The 20,493-nt window shown below is 60.2% G+C and overlaps 1 protein-coding gene across 9 annotated transcripts in view; it reads left to right on the top strand.

Annotated features, from left to right (window-relative positions):
• STIM1 (stromal interaction molecule 1) overlaps positions 1-18,800 on the top strand; it is a 69,459-nt gene extending 50,659 nt beyond the window's left edge. For 2 of the 9 annotated variants that reach the window (XM_032101260.1, XM_032101261.1), the window contains exons 9-12: positions 1,497-1,597; positions 2,304-2,539; positions 7,783-8,173; positions 16,116-18,800. In XM_032101260.1, the coding sequence (XP_031957151.1) occupies positions 1,497-1,597; positions 2,304-2,539; positions 7,783-8,173; positions 16,116-16,665 (1,278 nt within the window). In that variant the 3' untranslated portion in view covers positions 16,666-18,800. Of the gene's footprint in view, positions 1-1,496; positions 1,598-2,303; positions 2,540-4,525; positions 4,607-7,782; positions 8,174-10,615; positions 10,635-16,115 lie in introns of all 9 variants that reach the window. The other 7 variants (XM_032101262.1, XM_032101263.1, XM_032101266.1 and 4 more) reach the window with 7 other exon arrangements.
• Positions 18,801-20,493: the final 1,693 nt, after the last annotated feature.

The raw sequence follows: 20,493 nt of genomic DNA, 5'->3' as shown, positions 1-20,493 counted from the left end.
ATTGTCAGAGCCTGGAGCCCTGGCAATCAGGGACAGGGACTGCTGCCCTGGGTGCTCAGTGAGCAGAGGCTTTGCACCTCTCCAGCACAATCCCACTCCAGGTGATGAGCGTGCCCAGGCAATGGAATCCCAAGATCTGGATGAATCATCGCCGCATTCCCGATATGGGATGTTGTGTGCCCGCCCTGAGGGATGAGCCCAGGGGATCTGGGATGTTGTGTGCCCGCCCTGAGGGATGAGCCCAGGGGATCTGGGATGTTGTGTGCCCGCCCTGAGGGATGAGCCCAGGGGATCTGGGATGTTGTGTGCCCGCCCTGAGGGATGAGCCCAGGGGATCTGGGATGTTGTGTGCCCGCCCTGAGGGATGAGCCCAGGGGATCTGGGATGTTGTGTGCCCGCCCTGAGGGATGAGCCCAGGGGATCTGGGATGTTGTGTGCCCGCCCTGAGGGATGAGCCCAGGGGATCTGGGATGTTGTGTGCCCGCCCTGAGGGATGAGCCTAGGGGATCTGGGATGTTGTGTGCCCACCCTGAGGGATGAGCCCAGGGGATCTGGGATGTTGTGTGCCCGCCCTGAGGGATGAGCCCAGGGGATCTGGGATGTTGTGTGCCCGCCCTGAGGGATGAGCCCAGGGGATCTGGGATGTTGTGTGCCCGCCCTGAGGGATGAGCCCAGGGGATCTGGGATGTTGTGTGCCAGCCCTGAGGGATGAGCCCGGGGAGCTGTTGTGACACGTCCTTGTCTCTGTGGCCACATGGAGCCAGCAGAGCTGGCAGGAGGGAGAACTCTGTCTGCCTTAATCTGCTTTTATTGGGAACATTTTAACAGTCCAGCAGTTTTCCTTTGGCTGTGTCAGTTCTTGCACCCACATCCTTGGCCTTCCCAGTCCCAGGTTCATGCCACTGGAGCTGGGAATGGCAGAGCTGTGGGCAGAGACTTTAATTTTAGATACAGTGACACAAACCCAACCTCAAACCAAAAATCTTTCCCAACCCAAGATCCCTTGGGCATTCCTGGGCTGTGTTTGGTGGTCATTCATGGGAGAGACAAGCCAATGTGTGAGAGCCCTTCACTGTGTGAGGTACCTGGGTCATGGAATCGTGGAATGGTTTGGATTGGAGGAACCCTTGGAGACCTTCAAGGCCACCACTGACCCATGTCCCCAGGTGACACATCCACAGGGCTGTGAAATCCCTCCAGGGATGGGGACTCCAACTCTGCCCTGAAAGTTCAGCCTCTTCAGTTCAGTTCCCTCTGCTTTTTGGGAAACTGGGAGAAGGGAGCATGAAATCCCCAACCTGCTACTTGCTGCTGGTGAATTCCTCACCCCAGTGTCAGGGAGAACAGCATTCCTCAGTGACACCACCATTCCCACTACTCCCACGTGCGCAGGCAGCTCCAGGGACTGTTCCTGTCTCAGCCCATCCTGGATGTTCGTGGCCTGGAGGAAACATCAGGTTGTCTTCTTCCTGTGACTTTCTCTGTTGATATTCCAGGCTGAAAAGATCAAAAAGAAGCGAAACACCCTTTTTGGGACGTTCCATGTTGCTCACAGTTCCTCTCTGGACGATGTTGACCATAAAATCTTAACTGCAAAGTGAGTGTCTGCTCAACAGCTCCCTTGTCCCTGCCTCCCTCCTCACCCCTCTCCTGTCCCAGGCAGGAGTGTCCTCACCTGCACAGGGGCTGTGGGGCTCACTTTGCTGAACTTCTGTTGTCCTCCATGACCTGGGCTTGGACTCCCTCCTCTTCATCAATAACCTTCTAGTTTTACCTGTGAGAAACAAGGGGTCACAGTTATGTGGAGCAGTTAAAAGTCCTGTCAAAACAAGGTTTCAGGAGGCTGCAGGATGCTAAGGGATTGGAATGGAATGGTTTGGGTTGGGAGGGATTTTAAAGCCCATCCAGTGCCAGCCCTGCCATGGGCAGGGACACCTCCCACTGTCCCAGGCTGCTCCAAGCCCCAATGTCCAGCCTGGCCTTGGGCACTGCCAGGGATCCAGGGGCAGCCCCAGCTGCTCTGGGCACCCTGTGCCAGGGCCTGCCCACCCTCCCAGGGAACAATTCCTGCCCAATCTCCCATCCAGCCCTGCCCTCTGGCACTGGGAAGCCATTCCCCCTTGTTATTATCCCTGGGTACTTCAGCTGCTGCTGCGTTTTTTAATTCCCATATTCCTGGAATTAAAATGAAAAGTGTCTCAAATTTCAGGACACACAGCTGACCCCATGGAGTCTATTCCAGGTGATTCAGGGGGTGTTCTCCCTTCATTGCCTCCGTTGTCCCTGTCTGTCCCTGTCCCCAGGCAAGCGCTGAGCGAGGTGACGGCGGCGCTGCGGGAGCGGCTGCACCGCTGGCAGCAGATCGAGCTCCTCTGCGGCTTCCAGATCGTCAACAACCCCGGCATCCACTCCCTGGCCTCGGCCCTCAACATCGACCCCGGCTGGATGGGCACCCCCCGGCCCAACCCCTCGCACTTCATCATGACTGACGACGTGGACGACCTGGACGAGGAGCTCGTGTCGCCCATGTCCATCCAATGTACGTGAGCCCTGGGAATGGGGCTCCAGGGGCTCCCTGGGAATGGGGCTCTGGGGGCTCTCTGGGAAGGGGGGCTGTGCCTGCTGGGGTTGGGGGCTGTGACACAGAGCAGACCTGGATCCATAGTTCACCTGCATCAGGAGGGATTGATTGATCCAAGTGAGGGTTTCCGTGCCCTGAGACCACAGTTGATCCGTCAGGGTCAGGAACATCCCTACGGGCCAGGCCCCACTGCTGGGCTTGCTTGGAGCCTGTAAATTTCAGCAGAACTGGTAATTTAGAAACTGTTAATTATTGCTTCATTCTATCTGTGCTGTTCTGGTCAACTCACTGATTTAAGCATTTACCAAAAAACCCCAACCAAAGGCACGGGTAGACATGGTAGTGAGACAGGAAAAGGGATCATCCTGATGTCCCTTTGGCCTGAGCACTTTTCTGGGACTTAAAGGACTCAAAGCTGCCCCCTCTTGAGGCACAGCTGGACCTGCTTCCTGCACCATTCCAGGTGGGAGCAGCAGTGCCAACCTCAGGGACCTGTTAAACATTCCCTGGAGCAGAGGCTGAGCCCCCAATCCCCAGCTCTGTGCAGGGCTCGGGGTCACCCACAGGGAGCTCCGGTCCCTCTGTGTTGGTGACAGAGAGCATCAGCTCCCCGGGTGGCTGTCCCTGCTCCGCCGAGCCCAGCTCGCACGGAGGAAGGGCTGAGCATGGATCACCCCGTGCCTGTGACCCCCCAGTTGCTGAGCTCCCGGGCTGGGTGGCACTGTCACCTTCTCTGCAGCAGCTGTGAGTCAGCCCTGGCTGCTGTTCCTGCCTTTAGCTGGCCCGGATCCTGCCTTGCTTCTCTCAAAAGGGCATTTTCCAGATAGTTTCCCATCTCGGGCTATTGCACCAGAGACTGGGAGAGCTGAAGAGCAGTGACGGGGATCTGGGGGCACAGGAGCAGCACCTGGCCAGGGCACAGCACCCTGACCTGGGCACTTCCATGGAATCACAGAGTGGATTGGGTTGGAAGGACCTTAAAGCTCATCCAGTTCTATCCCCTGCCATGGGCAGGGACACTTTCCACTGTCCCACGTTGCTCCAAGCCCCTGGCCTTGGACACTTCCAGGGATGGGGCAGTCCCAGCTGCTCTGGGCAACTCTGCACGATTTAATCCAAGCCAGGGCTGTTCATGGGAGCAGGAGGAGGAGGAGGGAGGAGCAGAAGGGTCTCAGGGCTGGCTCCGTGTGCTGCAGGAGGTGCCCTGTGTGCTATGGCCACGTCCCCTCGGCCTGGGGCTTGGCTGTGGTGCTGGGAAGGTCTGGGGGCAGGTGCTGAGGGGGCCTCAGGCCAGGGGCCAGGGAGAGGCAGAGTTGAAGGGTTTGGGTAGGGCAGGAGGAACGGGTGTTCTGTGTGTTCCAGGGCTCAGCAGACACAGGGGCTGGAGCCAGAGTTTGTGGGATCAGCTGTGCTTGGGGCCATTAAAGCCTCGGGGAATGGAGACCTCCAGCTCTTTATCATTACCAGTCACCACCAGAATCAAGATGGACAGCTCTGATAAAGCCCTGGCACAGCCCCAGCTGGGCACTGATGGCAGGGACACTTGGGACAGTCCCAGGTGACACCTGAGGACCTGAGCTGGGCCAGGTGTGAGCCTTCAGCCCCGATTTCAGCCTTGGCTTCTTTGCACTTGAGTGCGACATTTCCAGGGAGCACTTCCAGTTCCATCACCCCAGAGCTGGGCAGAGAGCCTGCCCACCCTCCTGCCCACCCTCCTGCCCACCCACCTCCTGCAGGTGATGCACCCTGCAACAAGCACTGGGCATTCAAGGTCTCAAAGCAAGGGAGCCTTTCCCTGTAGGATTTTTGTCCTTTGTGTACAAACCCTGCCTCAGGAGAGCAGTGCAGAGTTTCTCCTGCCCAGACGTGTTGCTGAGGACCCGTGTCTTCTCCCAGTAAATCCCGTCTCTCTCTCTCCTGTTCCCACCTGGCTGCCCTCCCCAGATGCAGCCTGGCTTTTCGGGCGCAGGTTCAGCGACCGCTCCTCGCTGTCCTCGGAGGATCAGTCCCTCTGGAAATACCCTGGTTTGGTTCTCTTCAGTTATATTTTCATTTTTTTATTCTGCCCTCTGGCCTTTTTCTGGACTAAAATACATCCACCAATTTTCCATCTTTCTGGCACGGGAACTAATGAGCGTATCTCTCCTCTCTGAGCCATCACCACCTGTACTAACCCGGGAAGAGTCTGGTGGGATGAAGAAGAATCTCAGCTGCAGCTCCTGTGTGCTCCCGGGTGCACTTAGGGAATCTGGAGACTTGGACTCACTCCATTTTACCCCTGAGGTGGAGATGAAGGACCCAGTGAGGCCGGGAGGAGGTGACAGCATTCCCTGTCCCATCCCACCTCCTTCCCCGTCCCTCCCCGCAGGTGCTGCTGGTGCTGGGTTCCCTCAGACTCCTTCAATAAACCGAGCAGTGCCACCCCTTAGGGACACCTGTCCCCTGGTGCCCCAGTGCCACGGGGATGGCACACAGCCTGCTGGCCTTGGCTGCCTTTGGAAGCCTTCCCTTTGGCAGCACAGCCGAGCCCCGGCTGTCGTGGGATGGGGGAGGAGGAGGGCGTCCAGCCTAGTGCAGGGAGGGCTTTTCCTTGGGATGCTGGGCAGATAATTTGGGGAGTGTTGGTAAAACGTGTGTCTGGAGGGACGTGGTGGCTCTGGGAAGCGAGGCCCCAGCCTGTGCTCCAGAGCTCATTGCAGGATAAGTCTTGGAGAAGGAGAGAAGTGGCAAATCCTGAGTTGGTAAATGAGGGGTGGAACACCAGGAAAATCCAGGGAATCTGTAGGGAAAAAAGCATGGCCCAAGGGAAAGGGAAACCTGGAGCAGAAAGCCATCACCCCAGTGAGTTACTCTGGAGTCAGGTCCCTGTGAACCCTCCACAATGAGATTCCCAAACTGAAATTGCAGCTCTGGAGCTGAAAAATAAAATCTTGCAATAGAAGGTGGATGTTGTAAAATTCCAGGCTCACGGATGGGCAGTGTAGGAAACAAGGAGCAGCAAACCTGAGCAGTGGGAAGGACTGGGATTCACCTTGGGGGTGTGGAAGCAGCCAAGTTGCCAGAATTAATCCTTACTCCTCCTTCCACTGGAAGTATGTCCCTGTGGATCCTTCAGACCTGAGTCATTCTGCCAGAGGAGCCCTGTGTGTCCAGCTGGGAGTTTCCAGAGCAGGGATTGCTGGTTCTTCCATTCCCAAAGGAGCTCTCCTCCTCCTCCATTTCTGAGCTTTCCTGTCTGCATCTTTTTAACCCATTTGTACATTAATTTCTTATGCACATAAGAAGTCCTGAACACTCCTGAACACCTTATCTCCTGCCAAAGGAGGAACATCTTGTACGGAATGGCAGCAAGGGGATGAGATAAAGCCAGCCTGGTTGGCTCGGGATGGGGCTGCAGCCCTGGGATCCCATTTTCCATGATGGAGGGGAGCATTCCCAAGGCTCCGGGCAGGTGAAGGGGCCTCCCCTGGCTCTGGGGTGAGCCCGGGGGCAGGTGTGGGGCACAGGCAGCTGCTCAGGGATTGTTGAGCTCCAGTTCCAGCCAGGCGTGACCACGGGGCTGGAGAGATCCCAAGGAGCTTCGAAGGCAGTTCAGGAGCTGGTGCTGGGGCTCCAAAGGACATTCCCATGTGGTTCCCCAAACCAAGGAGAATTGGCAACCAGAGGAGAATATTTCAGATGGAGGGTCTCTGATCAGTCACAGTGGTCATGGAACAGGCTGGGAGCAGGTGAGACCACTCTGGGGCCAGAGTCACCAGTTCACACACGCAGGAATCAGGCATGAATCCCAGAAAGTCTGGGTTGGAAGGACCTTACAGCTCATCCCATTCCAGCCCTGCCATGGGCAGGGACACCTTCCACTGTCCAGGCTGCTCCAAGCCCCAATGTCCAGCCTGGCCTTGGGCACTGCCAGGGGTCCAGGGGCAGCCCCAGCTGCTCTGGGCACCCTGTGCCAGGCCTGCCCACCCTCCCAGGGAACAATTCCTGCCCAAGATCCTCGACCCCAATATTTTCGACCAACCAGGGAACTGCCCCTGGATCCCTGGCAGTGTCCCAGGCCAGGTTGGACATTGAGGCTCGGAGCCACCTGGGACAGTGGAAGGTGTCCCTGCCATGGCAGGGGTGGGAAGAGATGCCCTTTGGGGTCCCTCCCAGCCCAATCCCCTGTATGATTCCATGCTCCCAGTGCTGCCCCGGCACAGCGATGCTGGAAGCGGAGCAGAGCTGAGCTCTGGGAGTGGAGCTTTGGGTGCCATCACTGACCTGCTCACCTGGGGCTCTGCTTTGGGCTGTGAAGGTCCCACCCAGGCAGCAGCACTGTGGCCATGAGATGTCTGTGAGGCTGGAATGGCCCGTGCCCTGGAAGTGCCCAGTCCTTGGCTCTCCAGGAGCTGGATGGTGGCTCCAGGTGGGATGAATCACAGGTGGGATGAATCACACAGCCGCTCTCTGCATCAGGCAAGATGCTCAGATAAGGTGTTCAGAGGCACCTACCTCAGGAATGTTGGAGTTTTCCATGGGCTGGGCATTAATCCAGCATGTTCAGCATCAGCTTAAAGCTGCTTCTGCATTAAACAGCCCTTAACTGCTGGCACGAGGTGGGACAGTGCTGGTGGCACAGGGGCAGTGGGGTGGTGCTGGTGGGATGGTGCCAGTGGGACAGGAGCGGTGGGATGGTGCCAGTGGGACAGGAGCAGTGGGATGGTGCCCGTGGGACAGGAGCGGTGGGATGGGGATGGTGGGATGGTGCCAGTGGGACAGGAGCAGTGGGATGGTGCCCATGGGACAGGAGCGGTGGGATGGGGATGGTGGGATGGTGCCAGTGGGACAGGAGCGGTGGGATGGTGCCAGTGGGACAGGAGCAGTGGGATGGTGCCCGTGGGACAGGAGCGGTGGGATGGGGATGGTGGGATGGTGCCAGTGGGACAGGAGCAGTGGGATGGTGCCCATGGGACAGGAGCGGTGGGATGGGGATGGTGGGATGGTGCCAGTGGGACAGGAGCGGTGGGATGGTGCCAGTGGGACAGGAGCAGTGGGATGGTGCCCGTGGGACAGGAGCGGTGGGATGGGGATGGTGGGATGGTGCCAGTGGGACAGGAGCAGTGGGATGGTGCCCGTGGGACAGGAGCGGTGGGATGGGGACGGTGCCAGCGCTCCGTGGGCCGGGCCGTGCCTCAGCGCTCTGCTGTGTCTCGTTGCAGCTCCGGCCTTGCCCAGCACAGTCCGGCAGCGCCTGGTGGAGCCGCAGCACGGCCACGGATCGCAGAGGTTGGTAGAGAGTCACGTGCCGGGGCAGCCCGAGGCGGGCCCCGCGGCCCCGTTCCGGGCGGGCCGAGTGTCCCTGCGCCGAATGCACAGCCTCACCTCCGGACAGTCCTTCAGCTCCGACCTGCCCGGCTCCAGCCCATCGCCTGCCTCCGCCTCCTCCACCTCCTGCTCCTCATCCACCACCACTGCACCTGCTCCTGCTTGCCATGTCCACCCTATCTATTACCATCACACCACCTCTTATTTCCTCCAGATGGATTCCATCCCCGACCTGCCCCCTCCTGATGTCACCTCTGGAGTTCGCTGTCGCACTGGGAGCTTTGGGTATATTGCTGTTTCTTTTCTAGCTGCCTCCTGCCTGCTGTGCCTCAGAGCTGGCGCTTGCTTGGGTGCTCGTTCTCCCACATTCCTCCTGCCCTTTTCTTTCGGGCCTTTATTCCATGATTTATCCACGTTTGTTCCTTCCACTGCTCTCCCCTGCCGCTGGAGCCTCTAAGGAGGATTCCATGGCCATCCCCATGCCCGCCAGCTCAGTGGGGCATTCCCAAGGTGCTGTGCTGTTGTTTCACTGTAGCTGAGCAAAGGAGAATTCCCAGGTGCTTGTTATTCCCTGAACAAGGGGATGTGAGGAGGTAACAGAACTGATCACCAAACCTGACCTGATTTGAAGCCTGGGCTTCCTTGGGCTCCTCACAAATGAATTGCAAAGGGAACATGATGGGTGGGGACCACGAGGTAGCAGTGGGAGAATTTTGGGATGGTTTTCAGTGGTGCTGGAGCGGCAGTTCAGGAATGTGTTTCAGAGTGACTGGTCTGGCAGCGATGAGGAATGGGGGTGTTCTGGCTAAGGAATGTCTGAGGAGGGGGTTGGAGCTTCTGTTGTTGGCTTTAGCTTGGTCCCTTTCCGTTGGCTCTTTGGAGACCTGGCGCATCCCTGGGACTGGTTATCCTCCAGCCCTAAATCCCGGAGCTGTCCCAGTTCAGCGCGCTGGTGATAGGGAGGAGCAGGAATCCTGCCAGGGTGCTCCGAGGGGGCCCTGACAGGAATGTGGTGTGTCCCAGGCACAGGGTCAGGTTCCTCGGGTGGCTTTCATCCGAGCGAGATCCCGGACATCCCTGTCCCACGGGGTCATGGATGCAGCCAGTCCCAAGGTGTTGTGTCCCTGCGGGTGTGGGACCCCCTGCGATCAGGGTGGTGGGAGGGCTGTGATGGAGCAGGGAGTCCTGTCCCTGCCAGGTGCTGCCTGTGGCCCCAGACAGGTCATTCCATCTCTGTTCCGTGCTTTCTCCAATGCCAAATTAAAAACAGTCTCCTAATCCTCACTATTGGGGAGCAGACTGCTGGGAGAAGGCTGGAAGTCTGTGGGTGAGGCAGAGGATAGGGGAAATGTCCTTCCACCATTATTTCTCCAGGCAGGGAAACATTCCCAGTCACCACATCTTCACCCATCCCAGCACGCTGTCCCATTATTTCCTTACCTGTGGGTCCCTCTGCCCTCAGGTGGTGGGATCTCTCCTGGCCTTGTTCACGTCTCTGGTTTGGATGTTCCACCCCCTCCCTGCCCCGTGTGTCTCAAAGCTGAGCAGCCCCAGGCACTTTCTGGAATCTGGAATATTGAGGGGGAAATTCCTGCACCTGCTCCACAATGGAGAACTATAGAGCAGCATCTCAGTTAATTCAGTAATGGTTGTTTGGGGATGATGAGAAGCAGCGTAATTAATTAACTCCTCCCAGTGGGAGCTCAACTGCAGCTGTCCCAGTTGGACTGGTAAAAGCCGGGAATGCTGCTGCTCCCTGCTTCCATTGCCTCCCTGACTCTGCAGGAGGGAGGGCTCATCCTCGCAGCCCGGGGCTCATGTCCTGTGTGCAAAACCGCTGTTTAAATGTGATTTACTCCCACCTAAGGCCCGTGACACACAGAATTCCTGCCCAGGACAAAGCCTGAGTCCCTGCAGACTCCCCGAGAGTAGCAGAGGGAAACGGGATCTGGCACGGGGCCCACAGGAAGGGAAGGGGACAGTGCCAGAGGTCGTTAGGAGGGGATAAGTGGGGGCTCCCCCTGGTCAGAGCCCAGCTGGTCACCACTGGGTGACAGCAGGACTGTCCTCACCCTGCTCCTGTGGCCAAACCCGGCCGGTGATGCAGGAGAAGCGATGGAGTCAGAACCTCCCACCTGGGATTTGCTGCAGCTACAGCAGAGCAGGCAACTCCCCCCCCCCATCCATCCTTGCTCGCCCCAGGCAGCGGAAATGAGGAGCTGGGTGCCCAAAGATGCGGGTTTGTCGCTGTTAATTGTTTTATCCAACTGCATCATTAGCAGATCCTGCTTTGATGCATCCCCAAAAGCACCGCTGCCGGGCTGATGGATTGCTGCTCCTCCTTGATATCCTCGGTCCTGGAGGCCTTTCCATGCATCCCTCGAGCTCCACAGCCTCCTGGGGAGGCAGGCAGGACAGCTGGGGAGGCTCAGAAAGGCCTTCCAGGGAGTCACTCCAAGGACCAGAGCAGAACCCCAAAGCTTCCTGGCTCCCTTGGTAGAAAGAATGTGCCACCCTGATTGTGGGGGCTGCTGGAGCTCTTTAGCCTCTGCCACATCCAGCAGATGCCAAGGCTGGGGAGAGCTCACAGGAGAAACCATCTCCAAGGAGCTGCCCCCCGAGCAAGGCTGGGGATCGCTGTCTCCGGAATCCTGCTGGGGTTATCCCTGCAGGGAGCTGCTTCCCTCAACTCCTCACTCTTTGCTTCTCTTTTGCAATTGGCTTCAGAGGATCCAGCGCCAATAAGGTCAGAGCGGTTCCGGGCCGGAGGCGGCTGCGGGATCGGGGGGTCCCCGGGGGGAGAGGGGCTGGAGGGGGCTGTGTGTGCACAGAGGTTTCTGCTGCCAGTGCCTGCCTCAGGTGGATAAAACTGATGGAGATGGGAGTGTAGGACCAAATCCGCACGCCCAGGCCCTTCTCCGACCAGGAAGGGAGGTGGCAGCCAAAGCACAGGGAGGGGAGAGAGTCAGGAATCCAGGGAAATGAGTAATTCACAGCTCTTGCAGGGTGGAAGGGAGGAAGCTGCTGTTGGGTTTGCATTGAGGCAGAGCCAAGCTCAGCCCCACAGCAAATTTGGGAATTTGCCTTAAGAAAAGCCTTGGTCCCTGGTGCCATATGCACAGAGCCCAGCAGACGAGGGTGCTCCCAGGGCACAGAGGGATGAGGCAGCGAGGGCTCCCTGGCTGCTGGAGCACTCCAGGGCAGCTCCTGGGCCATGCCAGGCTGTACCCGAGCGGGAACCCCCGGAGAAGTCCCTCATGGGCTGCAGGGCCGGGGAAAAATAGGTGTTTGTTCTCCATCCTCCTCCTGCTCCTCCCCTGCTCCTCCTCCACTCCCAGGCTTTCCTTACTCCATGCTTTGCTCTCTGCTTCTTTTGTTTGCCATCCCCATCTCCTCACCCTCCCTCCCTCAGGGCTGGGGTGGATCCTGGTGGGGCGGGAGGAAGCACAGGAGAAAGCAGATCCATCCTGCCTCAGGCAGGTGAGTGCTGGCAGGGTTGGTCTGGAGGTCGTCGGAGTGCCTGGATCCGTGGAAAAGAGCAGTGAGCACTGCTGGGCTGGAGGAAGGCTCAGGCTCCCAGGTATTTCCCTGTCCTGTTGCTGCTCCGTGGTTTCCAGGAGGGCTGAGCCATCAGGGGCTCCTGCTGCTCCATAGAAACACTTCCTCTGATCCCTTCCTGGGATCCCGTCGAGGCCAGCGGTGTCCTGGGATAGCTTTACCTCTTGAAAATGTGCTGCAGCAGTTCAGGAGCATAATCCTCATGGAAATCAGTGGGATATAGGCCAGACCTTGGCTGAGCCTCATCTGGGATGTTGGAAGTATCCTGGGAATGCTCTTTCCTCCCTCTTGTCCTGGCATGGACTCAGGAGTGTCCACTCCTCTTGCTGTCTCCTACCCAGCCAGCGGGATCCCAGGAATCCTGTCCCCCTTGTCGTGCACTTCCTTATGGGAGCCACCAGGGAAAGGTTCGTTTGGGGCTGAAGAAGATCCCAGCCGAAGTTCCCAGCCATTGGTGTTCAGCTCCCAAAATCAGCCCGTGGGTGCCACAGTAGGAATGCAGGAGGTCCCTGTGCCAGGTGTCCCGGTCTGTCGGGTGTCCCTTGGATTGTCCCTGGCGTGGTGGGGATGTCCTGTGTGCCGGGATGTCGCTGGAGCCTGGCACAGCAGGGTGGGCGCTGCTGCTGCTCTGGTGGGTGCTGGTGTCACCAGGTCTTCCCTGTATCCTTCAGGAATATATTCCTGAGTTACAGCTGGAGAGATTGTGTTTGAGGAGGGTTAGCTTAGACCGTTGGAATGTTTGGGAATTGTGTGCTCTTGGGCATCAGCTCCTTCAGTCCCCCCAGATGAGCCCAGAGGGATGAACTGGGGCTCCAGCGAGGTGGGACCCTGCGGTGCCAGCATCCACTCCAGGGCAGAGGATCCCAGGGAACAGCCACACCAGGAATGGGGACAGGGACCCCCAGCCCCCGGATGGCCCCGGCCCTGTGCTGCAGGGAGGGCAGTCCCAGGAGGTGACACCGTGGCTGTGGTGTCACCAAGGCCCTGTTCCACCTCCCGCGGCGCAGGACCAGCTGTCCTGGGATCGGGTTCCCAGCGTCTGCTCCGGGAAGAAAATCCTCCCAGAGCAGAGCATGGCTCTCCATCTGCTGTCGTCATTTTCTCCACACGCTGCCAGCGCTGCTGGGTCACTTTGGTCCCTTCTGGATTGAAAACTGCAGGACTTAGAGGAGAGGGAACGGCTGCCCAGAGCCCAGCAAGGAATGCTCACCCTCTTCACACATCCTTGAAGTCCACTCAGTTGAAAAGAATCCTTTTTTTGCTGTATTTGCTGCTCTCTTGCTGTTATAAAGGATTTATTTCACTGACCCTCACCCAGATCCCTGTGGGATTGTGGCAGCCTGAAGGGTTGGGTTGGATTTCCTGGAAAAGAAGATTCTTCAGTGGAGTTGGGACATGGACTGTGAAGGGAGCGAGTGTTGCTGTACCTCTGTCCCCAGCCAGAGCACGCTGGGTCCCCTGGGGCTCTCCCACCTCCTCCGTGACCTGAGTCCCAAGGAAGCGCTGCATTCCTGCCAGGATACGATCCCACCTGCTCCTGCTCCTGGCTCCAACCAGCACCATTCCTGTGCCATGATTCTGCCCCACAGCCTCGCTCCTTCTCCCAGCTCTGCTGAGACCCGCCGCTGGCATCAGGCTGGTGCCAACCCCTGCAGCCAAAGTCTGCTGTGTTTTCCTGGAAAGGGGGCACTTTCCAGAGATTTGTGGAGAAAACAAACCTCTGGAAGTGGGGGTTCAACCCTGGTGGCATCGCAGCAGCAGCTCAGCATGTGCAGGTGGTGGGAGAGGAGTGTCCAAGCAGGAATTCCCAGGTGAATTTTCCCCCTTTGCAGGTGTGGTAAGCCATGAGCCAGAAACATTCAGTAAAAGCAGGAGACTCCTGAATTCCTTAAAGGAGTTGGAGGTTGTGATGGCAGTGACATTCCATGTGCAGGCACTGACAGCATCCCGAGGCCTCCCAGCCCAGGTGTGTGATGTGTCCATGTTTTGGGAGTCGGCTCCAGCAGCCCGTGTTCGGCCCCACCACATTCCATGGCTGCTGCTGTTCCCAAGGCCCAGTTATCCCAGTTATCCCATGGCAGCCATGGGCCACCAGCCGTGACGGTGACCTTCCGCAGTATCTGCTGGTGGCCTTGGGAGCTCAGTGGCTCCACACGTGTGATCCGTGGCAGTTGTCTCCCTTGGAGAGGCTCCAGCTGCTCCCTCAGAATAGCCAGGGATTTCACACCATCCGGATTGTTCCGTTCTCCCGGCTGCTCTCCTGGGATGCGGCTCCAGCGCTCGGACATGGGCCGGGCTCAGCTCCATGTGCGAGGACAAGGACAATGCCAGCAGTGCCCAGGGCTCTTTGCTGCTGGGGAAAAGAAGAGCTGAGGTGTTCTCCACAGCTGGGCTCCCCCAGTAGATCCATGGCCAAATCCCAGCCATTTTCCTCCGTGTATTCCTGTGGAGCTGCTGAACGAGGGCCCAACTTTATTCCATGGGTTTTGTAGAAGAAATAGACTTTTTCCAGTACAAGGAGAGTGTTCCGGGCCTGTCCAACCTCCCCATGCTGGGACAGCCAGGACTCCAGTGTGTGCCATCACTTTTTGTGGAGAGCAGTGAGGAGTGGCTTCCTCAGAGGCCAGGATTGGGACCAGCGCTGGGAAACGTCTTCATCAGCAGCAGGGACATCGGGATCCGGGGCAGCCCTACACGTTTGCCATGGACACGGAGCTGGGTGCTGTGGTCACACGCTGGAGGAAGGGATGGGGCATCCAGAGGCACCTGGACAGGCTGGAGAGGTGGCACCGTGCCAGCCTCATGAAGCTCAGCAGGGCCAAGGGCAAGGTCCTGCGCCTGGCTCAGGGCAATCCCAGCACAAACAGAGGCTGGGGAGGATGGATTGGGAGCAGCCCTGGGGAGAAGGAGCTGGGGATTGGTGGGGAGAAGCTCCCCAGGCCCTGGCCATGAGCACTGGGACCTTAAATCCCCGTGCCCTGGGCTGATCCCCCAGTGCGGGCAGCAGGAAAGGGATTGGGATTGTGTCCCTGTGCCCCTGTGCTCAGGTGAGAGCCCACCTGCAGAGCTGCCCCAGCCCTGGGATCGCAGCACAGGAAGGGCCTGGAGCTGCTGGAGAGAGGCCAGAGGAGGCCCTGGAGCTGTTCCCAGAGCTGGAGCCAGGCTGGGAGAGCTGGGGGTGCTCACCTGGAGAGGAGAAGGATCCAGGGAGAGCTCAGAGCCCCTTGCAGGGCCTAAAGGGGCTCCAGGAGAGCTGCAGAGGGACTGGGGACAAGGCATGGAGGGCCAGGACCCAGGGAATGGCTTCCCAGTGCCAGAGGGCAGGGCTGGATGGGAGATTGGGCAGGAATTGTTCCCTGGGAGGGTGGGCAGGCCCTGGCACAGGGTGCCCAGAGCAGCTGGGGCTGCCCCTGGATCCCTGGCAGTGCCCAAGGCCAGGCTGGACATTGGGGCTTGGAGCAGCCTGGGCCAGTGGAAGGTGTCCCTGCCATGGCAGGGGTGGCACTGGATGGGCTTTAAGGTCTCTTCCAACCCAAACCAGTCTGGGATTCCTGAGCATCTCCCCAGTTGTGCCTGGACGTCTCCACAGGTGCCAGCTCTGTTGAGGAGGTTTTCCCTTGTCTCGCCGGTCTCTTTAGCTGCCTCCAGGCTGATGTTGATGGTGGTACCGTAGGAGATGATCTGGGACTCCTCGTGCAGTGCCAGGCAAGGTTTGGTGACCCATGTCCAGGGGTCTGTGCCAGCAGCAGAGATCAGGGGGCTCTGGGGTGAGGGACAGGTCAGCACCTCCCATCTCTTCTCACCGCCTTTCGCTTCTCTTCCCCCTCGCTCCTTTCCTCTCCATTTGCCTCCCATTCTGCACCCCCCTCCTATGCGTGGGGCAGGGCCGGGGCCCCTCACCCCATCCCGCTGTCCGGGCAGCCTCCGGCGTTGCCGTGGCATCAGGGGGAAGCACCGGAGCTCCCGGCCCGGCTGCCCGGGCACGGTGGCACCTGGGCAGGGGCCTCGGGGATGCGGGGCCAGCACCCATCCAGCCGGGAGGAGCGAGCTGTGACTTGTCATTTCCCCCGTCCTCCTGCCTCCCAGTCTCCAGAGGGGCTCCGGGAGCTCCTCTCGCCCCGTTGGCCGTCACCGGTAGGCACAGGCTGGGCACAAACCACGTGCAGCGGCGGGGCTGGGCATGGCTTCGTGTGGGAGCGCCCAACCTCTAATTCCTCCCGCCGGGATTAGAGGTTGGCACCGGCTGAGCCGGGAAAGGGGCAGGGGCGGGGGGCGCGGGCCCACACACGGATGTGGCGAGGGCTGAGGGGCCCTCCCGGGAACCTGCGGGACACCGGGGTTGGGGCGAGCTGGGAGCACTCTCGGGTCCCGCTGGGATCCATCGGGGAGGAATGAGCCTCCATCCGGCTTCCCCGTCCCCGCTCCCTCCCAGCTGCTCGGGGTGCTGGCGGTGAGCCCCTGTCCCGGGATCCCCTGGGGGCACACGGGGATGGCAGAGGCAGGGGCAGGGCGGCAGCCGGGGGTGGGCAGGGGCTCACTGCCAGCCCCCTCCCCGGGGTCACTGGGGGGTCCCCACGCCCCCCTCGGCCGCTGCGTCCATCCGTGTGTGCGGGGCCGGGCCGGGCGGGGCCGGCACTGATGCCCCTCTCTCTCCGCCCTCTCACCGCAGAGATTTAACTCGCTGCGACTCCGACTCCTCCATCCCGCACCTGAGCGACCACCAGCGTATCCCCAGCTCGGCGCCCAAGCTGCTGGCTGCCCGGCCCACGCTGCTGACCAGGTCCATGGAGGAGGCTGTCCCCGGGCCCCCGGCCCCCGGCGCGCCCACCCCCAACGGCGGCAGCCGGCACGGGGAGCCCTCCGCCCTGGCGGCCTTGCAGGAGCGGCTGCCCGAGAGCCCCATGGTGATGAAGAAGATGATGATGGTGAACCACGGCATGGAGAAGTCCTCCAGCCTGGGGGAGATCAGCCACCCGACGGCCGGCAAGCCCAGCCACTCGGATTCGTCCCGGTCGCACAGCCCCAGCTCCACCGACCCCGACACCCCCTCCCCCATCTCTGACTGCCGGCCCAGCGGCGCCAGGAACACCCGCATCCCGCAGCTGGCCGCCAAGAAGAGTCCGGGGGACGAGGACAGCAGCCTGACGGGCGACGAGGTTGACCTCGGCCAGAGCAAGAAAAAGTTCCCCCTAAAGATCTTCAAGAAGCCCAAGAAGTAGGGGGAGGATACCCCCGGACGCGTCCCGCCGGGCCCGGGGCCGGCCGTGCACCGGGATCGCAGCGCGGCCCCGGCACCCTCCGCACCCCGAGTCACCCCCAGCGCCGGCACGGGAGGAGCTATTTAAACTTATTTATTTCCTGATCTCCGAGACGAAAAACCGCGACGCCGCCGGCTACCCCGGGAGAAGAGCCGCCCCTGCCCTCCCCTCCGACCGCTGCGGTCCCGGCTTTGCTGTGCATGGCTTCCAGTTACTCCTGCTCTGCTCAGCCACGCGGCCTTTGGGTTTGGTTTCAATGTGGTTTTATTTTTTTATTTTATTTTTTATTGTTGTTGTTATTAATTTGTTTTCCTGCCTCCTCCAACTTTTGCACAGGCTGATGGAGGGTCGGGGCGGCGCCGGCTGCTCCGCGCTCCCGCCCGGGGTGACTCAGGTCGCAGCGGTTCTCCCTCATTTCTCCGAGTCACTTTTCCACCCCGGCCCCCATGGCTACGCCCCTGGGAGGGGGATCCCCTCCTGAGCAGCTCTCGCTACGCAGGAGCAGGGGAGGACTCTGCCCTTGCCGGTACTTGTGTGCTCCCAGTCCCCACGTCCTGCCTGGGGGCTCGCGGGGACGGGGCTGTCCCCGCACTGCTCTGCCCGGTGGCTGGGGAAGGTTGGGACGCCGCGGGGGAGGAGCCCACGCCTGTCCCCGGGTTTACTTCCCCGGGCACCCTCCCCAGTCCCCTGGACTCCTCCGAACCCGCCGAGCCCCAGGGACCCGGCCGAGGACCCTGGTGACAAGGGACAGTGAGGGAAGGGCCATCCCGAGGGGTGCTGGTGCAGAGCGAGGTCCAGCCACCACATCCACACGAAGAGGGGGGGCTCTCGGGAGCAGACCCGTCGCGTGTCCCCTGTCCTGGCTGGGCAGGGCCAGAGGGAGGGACCAGGACACAGCGGGGCTCTCCAGGGCAGGGGACGGGCTGTGCCTGGGTGGCCGGACCGTGACAGTGTCCTCCCGCTGTCCTTGCTCCACCCCCTGGAGCAGGCCGGGTGCCGGGGGCTCTGTGCCCTCCCGAGGGACGAAGGAGGCTCACACAGGGAGCCCTGAGGCCACACGCCGCAGCGTCCTTGGCTGTGCCAGCCCGTGCCAGCACAGCCTGACCCGGGTCTCAGTCCGTCCTGAGCCGCTCGCAGGGGCTCTCCCGTGCTCCCTCAGCACATTGTGGGTCACATCCTGCTGCTCACAGCCCCCGGCTCGGTCTGTCCTCATCACAGCCCTGGCCTCCGAGGGGGTCCCCACTCAGGGCAGCAACTGTGGCTGAGTCCTCCTCCCTCTGAGGGCTGAGCCTGTCCCTAGGGATGAGCCCTGCCCCATCCCCAGGGCTGAGCACCATTCCATCCCCAGGGCTGAGCCTTGCTCCATCCCCTTGCTCCCCTCTCCCAGCTCCCTCCAGGAGCATCCCCCAGCACTGGGGCTGCCAGGGGAACCCCCAGGCCCCCTCCTGCTCCACTCGAGGCAGCTCCCTGGCACCACATGACCCTCGAGCCCAGGGTCCCTGTCCTCACCACTCTCTCCATCCCCAGTCCCCAAACCACTGTCCCACACGTCCCCAAGCGTGGGGAGGGGGCTGCTCCTGCCGAGGCAGAGGAGGATGCACAGGGGGAGGAAGAGGAGGCCAGGCCGGATGCCGAGAGCCCCCGGGGCCTTGCTTTATGCCAGAGTAATATATTTGTGTCTTGACAATTCAGGAAGGGCTACAAAGGTGTTTTTTGTTCCGTAGGTGGGAGTTAAACAATTTCACTGTTGCTTTGGGATAAGTGAAAAATTCCTCTCAATGACTTAAGTGCCTGCATTTCCCTGGGGACGGGGGGATGCGCTTGGCCCCACGGCCGCTGGCTTGGCACCCTGATTCCCTGGGCACCCCGCTGTCACGGGCAGGGCCCCCCGGGAGCGGGGCCAGGGGGGCCGGGGCTGGAGCTGCTTGTGGTGGCAGAGACCTGTGGATGTTTCTGGAGAAGGGGTTGGGGATCCACCAAACGGCAACTGTTGACGCATCTGCCAACTCTTGATTTAAGGTTTTTTTTTTTTTTTTTTTTTTTTTGTCATTTCATAAAACTTTTCAATCCAATAAAGCATGTAGTCTATTTTACGAGCTGCTGGCTGCTGGCCTCTTCTTCCAGCCCTTCCCAGGCTTCCAGCACAGTGGGATCAGGGCACTGGGGGCCTGCTGGGGATGTGCTCCCGGCCAGGTCAGTGGGGACAGAGGGACACCCCAGCTCCCCCCTGCACCAGGGCCCTGCGATTCCTGAGCCGTGAGCAGAGTCCTTTCCCATGGGAATTGGATCACAGCTCCACAGGCACAGTGGGCACCAGGCCAGCCCACAGCCATGGAAAATAGAAAATGGAGCTTTACTGGCAGCAGCTGGAGCTGGCCTCAAGCTGATCTGGGAGGCACCGGTGGGATCCACCCCGGGGTCATCCTGTCATTGCCATTGCCATGGGGACACTGCTGGCAGCTGGGACAGGGACACACAGCCACCCCCAAACTGCTTCAAGAGATGTGACAACTCCATGGGCAGCGGGTCCTGCTCACAGAGCCCCCCAGAAACACCTCTGAGGTGGAGGACGTTTCCAGGAATAAGAATGAAATACGCACTGGGGTCGGTGATCGGCACCTGCCGGGACGGGGGATGGTGATGGCACAAGGGGAGCCAGCAGCCATCCCCTGGGACGTGCCCCCGGCAGATCCCGGTGTTCCCTCCAGCACTGACATCTCCACCTTCACACACCTTGTCCCACCAACAGCCCTCTCGGAGGAGATCTGCTCCCTGCAGCCTCAACCTGGCCACATTTGCTCTGGAAAAGCCCATTTTCCCGGGGAGAAATCGGCACTTCCCAAGCCCGGCCTCTCCGGGTGCAACCCTAGCTCTCGCGGTTCCTTCAAACCCCACATCCCCTGGGGCTGGCTCCTCCTTAGCCTGGCGCTCGTTAGCGCTCATTAACACTCATTAGGGCCGGCTGCCTCCACGTGTGCATCCAGGGAATCTCCAGCCGGCTCTGGCAGCGCGGCAGGGCTCAGGACACCTGCTCTGTCCCCGGCTCTCCTGCCAGCTGTGGACAGGGATAACATCTCCATTTCCCTGGGCGTGCAGAGGCTGCTCTCCAGCACCGCTGGCCGGAGGTGAAGCCTTGCAGGGCCTCAGGAGTTGGTGAAATGGCTCCGTTTCCTGCCCAGGGCTCCTCTCCACAGCGCTGGTGCCGTGCTTGGGCCGGACCCCGTGGAAGCTGTGCCGGGGCAGCGCCGTGGTTTTCCTCTGCACCCTCGGCCTCACAAATGAAAGCACTGCTCTGCCTGCTGCTCTGCCTGCTCCTGGTTTCAGAAAAGGGTGAGTAAAAGTCAGAGGAGAAGAACTTAGGGGCAAACACCTGTGAGTGCAGCTCAGGCTCCAAACAGACTAAAATGCCATTTGGGATTATTTTCCTTCTGCAGGACCTTTTCCGATGAAACAGAGACACCACCCCAACTTTATTCCCATTTCCTGATCAGTCCCAAACATTCCCCGTGAACCATCTTTGAGGGGAGGGCTCTCTGGGCTCTCTCTGAGCAGGACCAGGCTCACCCGGTGCTTTGGGCACCTTCCCAACCAACCTGGGGGCCGAGGAACCCGCAGTGGCATTTTGGCTTGGAATCTGAACGGAACCAGCGCCCTCACCTGGAAAGGGACAGTGCCCCATCCACAAGCAATAAGAACCTGAATTTCCAGCCCCTTTGAGCCCTGGGTTCTCTCTCTGAGCCTCTCAGGATCAGCCTCAGCCCAAGGGTAATTTGCACGTTGATGGTTAAT

The sequence above is a fragment of the Corvus moneduloides genome, chromosome 2, assembly GCF_009650955.1.
Source record: "Corvus moneduloides isolate bCorMon1 chromosome 2, bCorMon1.pri, whole genome shotgun sequence".
In the NCBI taxonomy this organism is placed as follows: Eukaryota; Metazoa; Chordata; class Aves; order Passeriformes; family Corvidae; genus Corvus; species Corvus moneduloides.
This window is presented reverse-complemented; position numbering and strand designations above follow the sequence as displayed.